The 12,352-nt window shown below is 58.6% G+C and overlaps 3 protein-coding genes across 3 annotated transcripts; 2 read left to right on the top strand and 1 right to left on the bottom strand.

Moving 5' to 3' along the window:
* Positions 1–288: 288 nt before the first annotated feature.
* On the top strand, positions 289–1,986 carry EX895_004506 (uncharacterized protein; the record flags this gene model as incomplete). Its single annotated transcript, XM_029885100.1, has 1 exon — positions 289–1,986. One exon carries the CDS (start codon positions 289–291, stop codon positions 1,984–1,986), a length of 1,698 nt encoding a protein of 565 aa, XP_029738342.1.
* A 481-nt stretch (positions 1,987–2,467) lies between these two features.
* EX895_004505 (uncharacterized protein) lies at positions 2,468–5,797 on the bottom strand (the record flags this gene model as incomplete). The annotated part of the gene is made up of 1 exon (XM_029885099.1): positions 2,468–5,797. The coding sequence occupies one exon, from the start codon at positions 5,795–5,797 to the stop codon at positions 2,468–2,470; it is 3,330 nt and encodes a 1,109-aa protein (XP_029738341.1).
* Positions 5,798–6,564: 767 nt separating this feature from the next.
* On the top strand, positions 6,565–12,348 carry EX895_004504 (uncharacterized protein; the record flags this gene model as incomplete). The annotated part of the gene is made up of 1 exon (XM_029885098.1): positions 6,565–12,348. The coding sequence occupies one exon, from the start codon at positions 6,565–6,567 to the stop codon at positions 12,346–12,348; it is 5,784 nt and encodes a 1,927-aa protein (XP_029738340.1).
* Positions 12,349–12,352: the final 4 nt, after the last annotated feature.

Here is a 12,352-nt window from a genome sequence, read left to right as displayed (position 1 = left end):
GAAGGAAAGTCGCATTTTGACGTTTCGCGCCAGAAGAGCGAAATTCCACTTCATTTTTTTTCTTCTTTTGTTTAGGAAAAGTGAGGTTCCCAACGCCGATTTCCGAGCATTTCCAAGGTCAGCAAACCCGGCCGTGTGGCGTGTGGAGCGCTTCTCTCTGCAAGCGGCCAGAGTCACACGACCACATTCCGGCAATCTGGTTCACCGGTCATCCTTACCACCACCATTGCCACCATCTCCACCAGAGCAACCGCCACCAAGTATACCTTGCCTCACTCAAACCCAGCCATGCGCAGCCTTTCCCTGGCTGCAGGGCTAATGGCGCTCTGTTTGGCGGCCAGTCACACACTCGCTTATCAAGCAGCTTTCACCCTACCAACGCGGGACCAGCCTCAGCGATTGACATTTGCATCCACCTCGTCGTCTTCCACGCCCACCTTTGCCGGTCAGAAAGTGGTCAGATTCAGCACTGCGACTAGCTCTCAGCATCGGCAGCTGCTCGAGCAGGCGCATCGATTGCAGCTGGATGTATGGGCTGCTCAGCTCGGCGAGGCTTGTGGCTTGCAATCCTCCGGTTTTGGATGCGTCGACATCCGCCTAGCCGCCGACACACACAATGAGGACCCTTTCCGCTCGTCGGCATCCACATCGGCGGAGGACATCATGGCGAGCTTGATGCAGCCTTTTGCGGACGAGGCAGAGCAGATAAGCGCTAGGACCATGATCGACGATCTCGAGCAGCTCGTGTCGGTGCAGCAGCAACGAGTGGATGAAGCGAGGACAGGGCAAGCCATGCGTGGCCAGGCGTGGCATAAGGACTATCACAATTTGGACGAGATATCGAGCTACATGCATATGTTGCAGCAGGGTTATCCCGGCTATGCCAAGGTGGTTGAGATTGGAACGACGCATGAAGGAAGGGCCATCTTGGCGCTCAAGGTGTCGAAAGGCTTGGAAACGGAGCCACAACCACCGTCGCCGTCGCCGCCTACCGAACCCAGTCCTGAACCTGAACCGGAGCCGCAGCCAGATCCGCCTTCCAATACCACCTCAGTCCCAGCTTCTGATGCCGCCAAGTTGGGCATCGTTATCACGGGTGGCCAGCACGCTCGCGAGTGGATCTCCACCTCCGCCTCTCTCTTCTTCGCCTCCGATCTGCTTCACGCCGCTCTCGGCAATCCTACCACCAACGCCACTGACGATGCTCTGCTCTCCACGCTCAAGAAAGGTCGAAAGGGCGGGCGCAAAGGCCGAAAGAAGAAACAGACTCCCACATGGACCCGTTCGCAGGCCCGTGCCATCCTTTCGACCTTTACTATCACCGTGATCCCTGTCGCCAATCCGGACGGGTACGTCTACTCGTGGGACAAGAACCGCATGTGGCGCAAAAACCGCCAGCCCAACAAGTTCCCCTCCGGACTGTTCTGCAAAGGCGTCGATCTGAACCGCAACTACGACTACGCCTTTGCCTCGAGTGCGTTGGCCAGTCCGTGCTCGGAGATGTACGCGGGCACTGCGGCGTTCAGTGCCGCAGAGACGCGGGCGCTCGCCGCGTATCTGCAGGACGAAGGAAACAATGTCAGAGGCTTTTTCGACCTGCATTCGTACGGGCAGCTGATGATGTATCCGTTTTCGTTCTCGTGCGACCACCCGGTGGCGGACGAGGAGGATCTGCTCGAGCTGTCGCTCGGCGCCGTGTCGGCGCTCAAGCGCAAGCACGGCCGCCAGTTCACCGCGGGCAAAGTGTGCCAGGTCTACGCGGCGGGAGGCGGCAATGCGGTGGACTGGAGCTACGCCGCCACCAACTCGGTCGACGGCGTCGAGGGCGCCAAGCGCAGGATCAAGTGGAGCTACAGCATCGAGCTGAGGGACGGCGGCACGTACGGATTTCTGCTCCCGCCCAAGCAGATTGTCCCCGCCAGCCAGGAGCTCGCTGCCGCTCTGGCCTACATGCTCGAGTTCATCGCCAAGAAGGACGGCCGTTAGCTTTGGTGTGTGCGTATGATGGACGGGACTGTACTGTACATACTGTAGCATAGTGCACGTGTAATGGATGCGTTTGCGGTTTGTCTTGCTACGTGTAGGGCCGAAAGAGGGTTCAGAGGTCGAGCGCGCGGTGCGTGTCGGCCTGGCAAGCAAAGAGTCGCTTGTACCCGTCGCTGGCAGTCGTGCAGCTGCTTCTCGCGCACATGTACAAACACTCTCATCCAAGCACATCCCTCCAACTGCAACCCCGATGCTGCTTTGCACACCCCGCCGTGTTCTACACCCAGCACAGTCACACACACACAGACAGACAGACAGACAGACAGACAGACAGACAGACAGACAGACAGACAGACAGACAGACAGACAGACAGACAGACAGATAGACAGATCGCATCCAAGTCGAACCGTTTGCATTCATGCCAATTGCCTCTCTTTGAGATTTTGAGTCTAACCGCATACAATCACAAACCCAGCCCTTTCAAGCCTCGATGTTCAGGAACGTGAAACTGGGCTGTCCCGGCTCGGCGGTCTCGAGAACCTTGGGGTCCACGTCCAGCGCCTCGTACTGCGCCTTGTCGTCCTCGATGCTGTAAATGGTGATCTGCTGGAAGTTCATGCTCTTCTTAAAGTAGCCCGAAGCCGCGCGGAGCGTCTCGACCTCATTGAAGGGCAGTAGACGGTTGAAGGCGGTCTGGGCTCCAAAATCGGCAATTCTCTTCTTGAACGTGACGATAAAGTTCATCACCTTCTTGTCCTTGAGCATGCCGTCCTTGGCGAGCTGTTCGCGGATCGCCTTGTCGTCGAAGCTTCCCGTGGCAGTGTCGTAGTGCGCCTGCACGACCGAGACGCACTTGTCCTGCCACTCGGGGAAGTTCTTGGCGACAAACATGCGGCACTCCTTGGGTGCGCGCTCGTTGTACTTGACAGGTGTCGCAGCAGCCTGCTTGCCCTTGGACTTCTTGGTGAGCAGGATCTCGGCATCGCGCACCGTCTTGACGGTACCCGACACGTAGGCGAGCGCTTCGGTGATCGAGTTGTCGACAGGCGCCGACGGCTCGGGCCAGCGTGCGGTCTGGATGGAGGTGGTCTCGCCGAGGGAGTTACGCCAGACGTGCTCGGCAAAGTGAGGAGCGATCGGGGTGATCAGAAGAGCCTGGGTTCGGATCCACCTGAGCACAAGATCGACATGCATGCCGATGTCCGAAGTCGCCTCACGGTACAGGTCACGCGCGGTCTGCAGCTCGTAGAAGCCAAACTTGGTGGCATCCTTGTACAGCGCCTTGGCGTAGGCCTCGTTGGTGAGCTGCGTGAGGTTGTTGATCTGGTTCTCGAACGACTTGTCCCAGAAGCTGTCCTTGGCACCGGAACGGAGCTTGTCCTTGTTCGCCACCACCTCGGCACACCACTCGATGAGCGTGTGGAGACGCAGGATGTTTGCGTTGGCCGTCTTCTCCTCAAAGTTGGCATCCTCGATACCGTCACCGGCGTCGGCGAGCGACAGACGCGTGGCATCGGCACCGAACTTCTCGACCGACTGGCGAAGGCTGAGCGAGTTGCCCGTCGACTTGGACATCTTCTTGCCGTTGAGCATGAGGTGACCATTGGCACGGATTGCCTGGGGCCAGCGGTGCTCGGGGAAGAGAGCCGAGTGCACGTAGACACAGAAGGTAAGATGGTTGGGGATGAGATCCTTGCCCGACGAACGCAGGTCGAAGGGGTAGAAGTAGCGGAACTCGCGACGCAGCACCTCGGCCTTCTCCTTGGGCACGGTGGTGTCGGTGGGAAAAGCAGCGTCGCCGAGAATGTAGTCCCAGATCTCGTCCGTGAGCTCTTCGGCCTTGATGCCGATGGGTCCGACCTTGCTGCCGTTAGGGACACCGCCTTGGAGGTGGTGGGCGACCGTATAGTACGACATGTAGATGGTGGAGTCACTGAGCGACTCGACAAGGTATTGCGGGTCCCAGGGCAGCTTGGAGCCGAGACCGTAGGAACGGGCACAGGCCCACTGCTTGAGCCAGTCCAAGGTGCCCTCAAAGGCGTTCTTGACTTCGGGGCTAAAGGTGTTCATCTGTGCGACGAGCTTGCTGGCCTGCGCCTTCCACGACTCCTCGCCGTAGTCCATGTACCACTGGTCGCAGAGGGCCACGACACACTCATCGGCACTTCGGCTGATGATCTTGCCCTCGGGCTCGGCGTAGGCGAAAGCGAGGTTGGCCTTTATCATCTCGTCGCGCACCTTGTTCTTGGCCTCCTGGACGGGCTGACCCTTGTAGGTGCCGACAAGCATGGTGCCGTTGTAGAAGCCTTCCTTGTAGGCGAGCTCCTTGGCCTCGGCAAGCTGGTTCTTGTCCTTGGCGCTCTGGATCTTGAGCTGCTTGACGAGTGTCTCGGCAGTCATGTCACCGTAGGCAGGCGTGCGGATGACGGGGATGGGCTCAAAGGCAGCCCACTGCGGGTCAATCTTGAAGTATTCGGCCTTCTTGCGCAGGTCCATGAGCGTAGCATAATCGTCGGGCGAGTCCGAGGGCACCGAAGTGACGACACCGGTACCCTTGGTGGCGAGTACGCTCTCCATGGGCAGGACGTAGACCTCGGGGTACAGGCCAAAGGGCGCCTTGATCTTGGTACCGATGAGCTGCGAACCCTTGACGGTGGCGAGGGCGTGGACCTGGCCGCGCTCCTTGGTGGTGCCTTGGAAAGCCATATTGCGAGCTGCACGCTCGGTGCAAATGTAAACATCCGTGTCGTTGATCTGGAAAGCGCCGTAATCGATGGTGGGGCCGACGTAGCAGTTGGTCTGGCCGTACATGGTCTCGGGACGAAGCGTGGCAGCGACAAAGTAGACGTTTTTGCCCTGGAGCTTAGCGTCGAGCTCCGGAGCAGCAAGAGCACCCCACTGGACGAGCTCCATCTTGAGACCGGTGTACTCCTGAGGACCGAGACCCTCGCCGTCGGATCGGTCGTGATCCATGCATGGCTGGCCGTCCTTGGGCGAGTAGATGGTGTAACGTTCGCCGAACTTGATCTTGTTCATGGCGCGGAGCTTGTTCATCTGCCAACGGACAAAGCTGTCATAGTACGGATTGGCGTCTGTGGTGATGAAGGCACGTCGCCAGTCGATTCTGGAGCCAAAAGCGGTGCAGTCAGCCTTGGCGATGGGAGGGAAGTAGCTGAGCCAGTAGTTGGCATCGGCAAACTTCTTGATCTCGTCCTTGGGCACACCAGAGTTGAGCATGATCTGGAACTGGTACTTGAGACCGGTGTCCTTACCAGCGAGCTTGCCCTTGGTGGCCTTGGCGGCGTTGGTCTTGGTAGCGCTCGAGGTGTTTTCGGTGGGCGCTGGTGGTTGCGGTGCTGCCTCCTCCTCGGCCTCGTCTGCGGGGTCCTTGTATCCAGAAAAGTCTTCGCCAAACAGCTCGATCTCGCGAACCAGCTTGTCGGCAGCGGCACGGATGGGCATACCGGTGCAGTGGAAGGCCCATGGGAAGAGAGCGCGCTTGCCCTGCATGCGTTCGTAACCGGCAGCAAACTCGACCTTGGATAAGGAGAACGCGTGTCCGAGATGGAGGGAACCGTTCATGTAGGCGTATGGGAAGGTGCCGAACCATTTTGGGTACTTTGCGCGCACCTCGTCTGGGGTCATATCGACGAGACCGTCATCCTGAGTGGGAGCGTTGACATCGAAGACGTTCTGCTGCGCCCAAAACTCTTGGGATTCCTTTTCGAGCTTTTGAAGGAAATCACGTTTTGCCGTGTTCTCCAGCTGGATCGGACCGCCTGCATCCTTGGCTGCGTCTTTGGGAGGCATGGTGGTGATGGTGGTGTTGCTGTTATGAGGAGGGACAGTGGTGCTGAAGAGTTTGCTCGTCGCCGCACGAAGGGGAGAGAATGCAGAGAAAGGCCCTGGACGCGGCTTCAGGGCCAAGGATCGGAACAGGCGAAGAGGAGTCGTTGTCGTGGTGGCCGCAACCCGACGGATATTAGCAAAAGCTGAGTGCAAAGGCGTGGAAATGTGTGTCGGCTGTTGCACAACAAAGCTGATTACGGTGCCGTAGGTGATGGTGATGGTGAGGTGGATGAAGGTCAGACAGCTTTGCACGGATCTTCCAGGCTTCTCTCTGCGCAGCAGCATGCCGAGAATGTGACTCTGAAAAAAAATTGGAAATGCGAGTTGAGCAAGTGAGCGAGAGCGAGAGAGAGAGACAGAGCTTCTTCCAGTGCGCAGGACCGCCTAGTCAACTCGCACGATATAAACTTAATCTTCGCTCGCTCTCCAAAGTCACGCACACGCTCGCTCGCAGCGAGGCGGCGTGGTTGAACCCTGAATTCTGTCACAACTCTGCGACGCTTTGTGGAGGTGATTCCCAGCGAAGCGAGGCGACCAACGACAAGAACACAGCTTTCGAAGCTGTGACGGGACATCCGATAGCGTCAACGAGCTTCGACTTGCTCTGCCTTGCAACCAGTCCAGGCCATACTCGACTCAACCATCAGATACAGCATCCATCGATGACATGATCACTCCCACACTATGATTTGGCGATAGAACATGTCGCATTTGCCTTCAACGCCAGTATGACATCCTTTCAACCTTCGCTGCTTCGCGGCGGCGGCGGTGGTGGTCGCAGTGGGCCTTCTTCCTCTTCATCAGCCACTCACCGATCAAGGCACGACGAACCACAATTGCCTGAAGCATACCAGCAGGAACGCCCGCCATGGAGGCCGCCACTCCATCCCGCTGCGGCCGACCGTGACGTCCCGGACCTCTTCCCCACCAAGCCCAATCAGCAGGAGGACGACATGTCCCAATTTCGGGTGCGCAAGGGCTTTGACTCTCGCCCTTACGTCCGCAACGAGACGTCCTTCGCCCACGAAATGATCTATACTCGATTGGCTTCGTCAGACACCATTGCCACGCTCTCTTCTTGGATGGACGAGGTGATGCTGCGTCGACGCGAGCTCGATCGTGCTGGCGTCGCTCCCAGTCAGTACAAGGCCCCGTCCCGCGTCACGCTCAACGAGGTTAAGCTGGCCAACTACGTCAAGGACCTTGCAGATCCCAGCGTGCCCCTCAATCGTCTCTCAAGAAGCGTCCCACATGGCTTTCGAGGCGAAAAGCTCTTCGAGATGCTCTGGGCAGGCGGCGCACTGCCTTCGGCTACATCAGCGAACATCGCCAACAACAACTACTTTCCGCATCGAGTGCCCAACGCCTCCACTGCCTCGACTCCTTCCGTTTCCGCTCCGGCTTCTGCTGCGGCTGCAGCCAGGAAGAGCGTAGACATCTCTCGCGCCGTGTGGTTCATTCGCGCTTTAGGTGCTGCAGAGCTGTCGTCGCTCCGCAACAAGTCAGCCGCCACCATCGTGCCCGAAATCACCTCCAACCTTTGCACCTGGATGGCCAGACAGGTCGCTGAGCTCAACCTCGTTCAAGCCGCCGAATCTTCTTCTACCGCCGCTGCATCGCCGGCGCCCGTCTCGCCTTCCACTCACATGCCCAGGACGCCTGGTGCGGGTCCTGCTTCGCTCTCTCGCTCGATAGCCGCCGTACATTTCACTCGTACCCCCTCCAATCTCAATCCCGCCTCGTCACCTTCTCCTGCGCCTGCTAAAGAGGTATGCTCCGTCTTACAGAGCGAAGTGGATGAAGAGCGCTGGGTTGCAAAATGGTCCTACAGTCTCTCGCTTGCACGTCATTTGCATGCCCAGAACCTCCTCGATCGCTCCGTATTGGTCAGATGGATTGTCGATGCTTTTGCTGCTTCCAACTTGGTCCAACTTCCGTTTATGGTCGAGCTCATCCAAGAGGTGCTCGTCTTTATTCTCCGACGTCGAAGCTTTGTCAGGCCATTCATTGCCGCACTGCTCGTCCAGGTACCCACCCTAGACGCGCGTCTTGATCCTACGACCAGCGGGGGCCTTCGAACCAAGCTCGTGCTCCTCTTCCGCATCGTCTGCGAGAACATTCCCGATGCTCTCATCAGTCCTCGTCTTTGGTCAGAGCATTCCGCGACGCTCCTCCAGCTCTTGAACGAGATCGGCGCCGATTCCGAATCCCTGCCGAGCTTTGCGACCACCAGCTTTGTTGAGCAGGCACTGAAACCGAGGGTGGATCGACTGTTGATCCACTCGCCCAGCGGCGATTCGAGCAACAGCGGCAACACAGACACACAACCGACTGCATCACCCACGCTGCAGCAGCACCTCGACATTCGAGCTCTCGACTCGTTCAGCATGACCACAATCGATCGCATATTTCTGCAAAAGCCCCACGGCGCTGATCGGCACACAAAGCACGATCGTGACGATGCCATCTGGGCTCCAAGGGTTGACACGATTCTTACGTGGGCTTGCACCGATCGTCGCTCGGGAGTAGCGCGACAGTACCTTGCTGCAACGCTCCTTGAGAAAATTCGCTTTGGCGTCTCATGGGAGGAGTCAAGCGAAGAGACCGACCAAGTCTCGCTGCCTGCCTTTGATCTCGAGCACCACACCAAAAAGACGCGCAAGATCAACATCGAACCCATGCTTATCAAGTGGCTTGGCGATATCGAATCTGCTCTGATCCACAACCTCGACGAGACTGAAACGCAATCACGCACTTGTTTGTTGGCGACCGTCGACGTCGCTGCCATTGTTGTCCTTGTTGGCGAGCTCGCCAGAAGGGGTGTCTTTTCTTACACAAAATACCTGCAGAGATTGATTGCTCGTGGAATGACCACTGCTTCATCAACGGGCAGCACAAAGCAAAGGGTAGGTGGCGACACGGCCGCCTCTACAACTTCGTCCAACGCATCTGCCTCTCGCGACTCGTTGCACTTGCGACTACTGCGGTCGCTGCCCCTCTATGATCAACCTGCCTCGGTCTACCTGCAACGACGACAGGCCATCTATGGCGACCGCACAAAAGAGACGTACGAGGACGCTGCACAGCGCCGTGCATTGCGCCAGCTGCAGTCCTTCTTGCCCTTCGCTTTTGCCGACCAAGGCCACGCAGCTACCGATGGTCAAGTAGCCCTAGATGTGCCCTCACAGCCTGTCGAGGGCCAATCGCGCGACCTGGAGCAGTCTCTGTCGCGACTGTGGTCCGCTTCGCGCTTTGTGCGCTGCAAAATCTTCCGCAGCGAGCTGCTTCCGGCTCTCACTGCCCGCGTCGAGGCTCTCAATGGCGAGCAGCTCTCGCAAGTCTCGGCCGTCTTTGTCATGGCCGATGATTTTGAGGGTCTGGCTCAACTCCTTGCAACTCTCTTGCTACGTCCACTCTCTGACAGCCTCGCCCGAGCTGCGTTCAACATGGTCATCGAACACAGCCTCGTCTGGAGGTCGATGGACATCATGGGCACCCTCAATCAGCTCGTGCGTCAGCAGCTCAACCATTCGAGTTCCATTCGAAACGATCGCCAGGCCGTCATGGCCTCCACCACGCTGCTGCGCCTCCGCACCTTAATCGAAGGCATCCCCAGCCGCATCAGCGCACCTTCTTTCGATCCAGGTACAGAGTACGATGCTGTACATCAGCACGTCCAAGCACTGAGACCCAATGTGGACGCTTTGCTCCGCCGATTTGCTAAGCTGATCGAGTCCTCTGCTGAGTCGCGTGAAGGCACCGCGTCCACGCCTGCTGAGGGGTCCGACATGCTCACCCCCTTTCGCAGCCTCTTCATCCAGCCAGATGCGACAAGCGACGAGATCATCGAACGCACGATCGTGGAAAGTGTGCTCGCAAGCTCCGACGCGTCGCTCGTCTCTGCCGCTGTACGCCTGATCGACCAGTTGTACCTGGAAGCATCACTGGAGATCGATGAACGACACGCACGCTGGCTCTCGCATCTCGTCCACAGTATCGAGCACGGCACTCACTCCGACACTTCGGTCAAGGTGCTGCTCCTTCTGTTGACGCGGCTGGTGGCGCACGGCACGCTCAACTTGCAGCTTGCCATGGATACGTTCCTGCTTCCATACTTGCTGTCTTCTGTGCGGCGGCTTACCGACCCAGCCACGCGCGGCACGGAGACGTCACTGCACCTTGGTGCCGCGGTGAGCAGTCTCGGCGAGATATTTGCAAGCAGTGTGGGCGAAACGGTGCCCGCTCCTTGCTACGAGGACATGCGCGCGTTTGGTGCCCAGGCGATGCTGCTGTTTGCACAGGTCAACTTGCCCTCGCTCTTGCGTGCTGTCACCTGCTTGATCTGTGCTTCAGACGAGGCCTCCATCGTGGATGCAGCGGACAAGGCGCAGATCGAGGCATTCTGGAAGGCTCTGCTGCAGTCGCAGCCGATGCAGATCGCATTCCGTCAAGACCCACGGATGTGCATGCTGACCATAAAGGATACGTGCAAGTCGATGTGGGGCTGCAATCCATCACGGATCATCGATCTGGCCATGGCCTGTCTCGATCCGACCAGCTTATTGTTGCGCGAAGTCACCTCGATTGACGCGGCTGCTGTCAAAGCGAGACTGGACGGTTGGGACACCGCCGTGGTCGCCAATGAGTTAGTCGAGATCTTTGAGCGCCTCCAGTTGGTCGAGTCGAGCTTCCAGTCGAGAGCCGATAGTCGGACTAAAGCGTTAGCGTCGGGAATCTTCGACGATCTCTTTGTACGCTTGCCGGACATTGGTGCGCAACTCATGCGCGATTGCCAGTCGAGTGGGCTCATCTCGCGTTTCACGGATATCGGCATCAAGATCTTGTCGGACAAAGTCAAGGCGAGCGCAGACGCTGATGCTGACGCTGCCAAGAGAGGCGAGCAGCTCGACGTGCCCAAGAACGATGCATGCTTAGATGGACAGGGTAATGCAAAGCTCGGTGCCGACAAAGCAGCAAGCTCGAAAATGAGCGGGTCGGCAGATAGCGCCGCCGCCGCCGCTGCTGCTGCTGCTGATGCTGCTGCTGAATCGACGAAGTCACCACGCGAGCAGGAGGTCGAATCGACCATGCGATCCGTGCTGCGAATGTGCGAACAACAAGCCAGCTTCATCTTCAATGCCACCGATGCTGACTCGTGCGGACAGTTGCTGTTGCACGTTGTCACTTCTCTGGAAGAAGCACTTGGCTCGGTGAACGTAAGCGCTCGTGATGATCCGGCTCGACTGTCGTCGCTGCTACACCGCGGTCTGACTTTCCAGTTGCTGCACCTCGTCATGCGATTCGGCTGCCTGTGGAACGGATCGATCAAATCTGTCGCGCTCAGACTCGTCAAGGCGCTGCTGGAGCTCACTCGACAAGCAGGGGAGGGTGCCGACTGCGGAGCGCACTTTACGCTTCTGCTCGATTCGTTGAGCTTTGTGCTAGACGAGCTCCCACCGCAGTTTCTTGGTGCATGCTTACCGGAGCTGGAAACGCAGCTGCAGGTGATGGAGCTGGCGACGCAGGAAAGAACGGATAAACTGCAGCAGTTGTCATTCCGTCTCGATAATGCGACTACGGTCAGTGGGTGGTTTGTAGCCTCGAGTGCCGGCGCTGCGCTGAAGCGGGGGTGGTACACGCCGGGGGGGCTGAATCCCTGGGAGTGTGCTGAGTATCTTGACGCACCTCCAGCGGGCAGCGCGGCTGGCGGTCCAGGTGGAGCTGCAACTGGTGTTGGAGGCAACATTGTCCGAGTAGGCCCTGTGCAGGCGCGGACAACAGCTGCGAATGCACGAGGAGGAGGAGCAACTGCTGGAGTGCAATCAGCTGCGGCAGCGCCGACTGGAAGCGAAACGTCCACGTTGCCGGGCGCACGAACAGGCTGGACTTCGAAACTCTCGCTCAACACAGCCTTTCCACTATCGATGCTGGGTTTGCGAGTGACGCGCGACCTGGTTCCTCAGTACGCATCGCCCGCCTCGCCCAGTGCCGCCTCCGTGACAAGCAACGATGCATCTAGCGTCACTAGCGGTCATCCGACAGCGACGAGCGCCTCTGCCGCGAACGCTGCTTCTTCCGATGCGACAGCAAGTACGGAGCGAGACGAAGCGATGAGCAGTCTGCCCATCTTTGTGGAATCTGAGCGAACGTACGGTTCACGAATGGCCGGCGAACCTGCGTTCTCACGCGATTTGCGACGCGGGTTACTGCTGCAGCCGGTGTTGCCACCGCAGCGCGTGGACGGATCTCAAGATGACGTTGCCGCTGTGAACGGAGGAGCAGGAAGCGGTGGGGGAATGCAGTCGAGAATGACGGGAGCGTCGAGCGATGCGATTCCGGTGATCGATCTCACGTGGGACGACGACGAGGTGATGTCGTCTTCGCAGCATCAGCCGTCATCATCTCAGCAGGGGCGGCAGCAGCAGCAGCAACAGGCAGGTGGCTCTGCACCAGTCGCAGGGACAGCGGCAGGTACGACGAGCAGAAAAAGACGCATGTCGAAGCGGGACTGATCCG

Source organism: Sporisorium graminicola, chromosome SGRAM_4 (assembly GCF_005498985.1).
Source record: "Sporisorium graminicola strain CBS 10092 chromosome SGRAM_4, whole genome shotgun sequence".
NCBI lineage: Eukaryota > Fungi > Basidiomycota > Ustilaginomycetes > Ustilaginales > Ustilaginaceae > Sporisorium > Sporisorium graminicola.
Note: the sequence above shows the minus strand (reverse complement) of the source record. Positions and strands in the feature narration are given on the sequence as shown.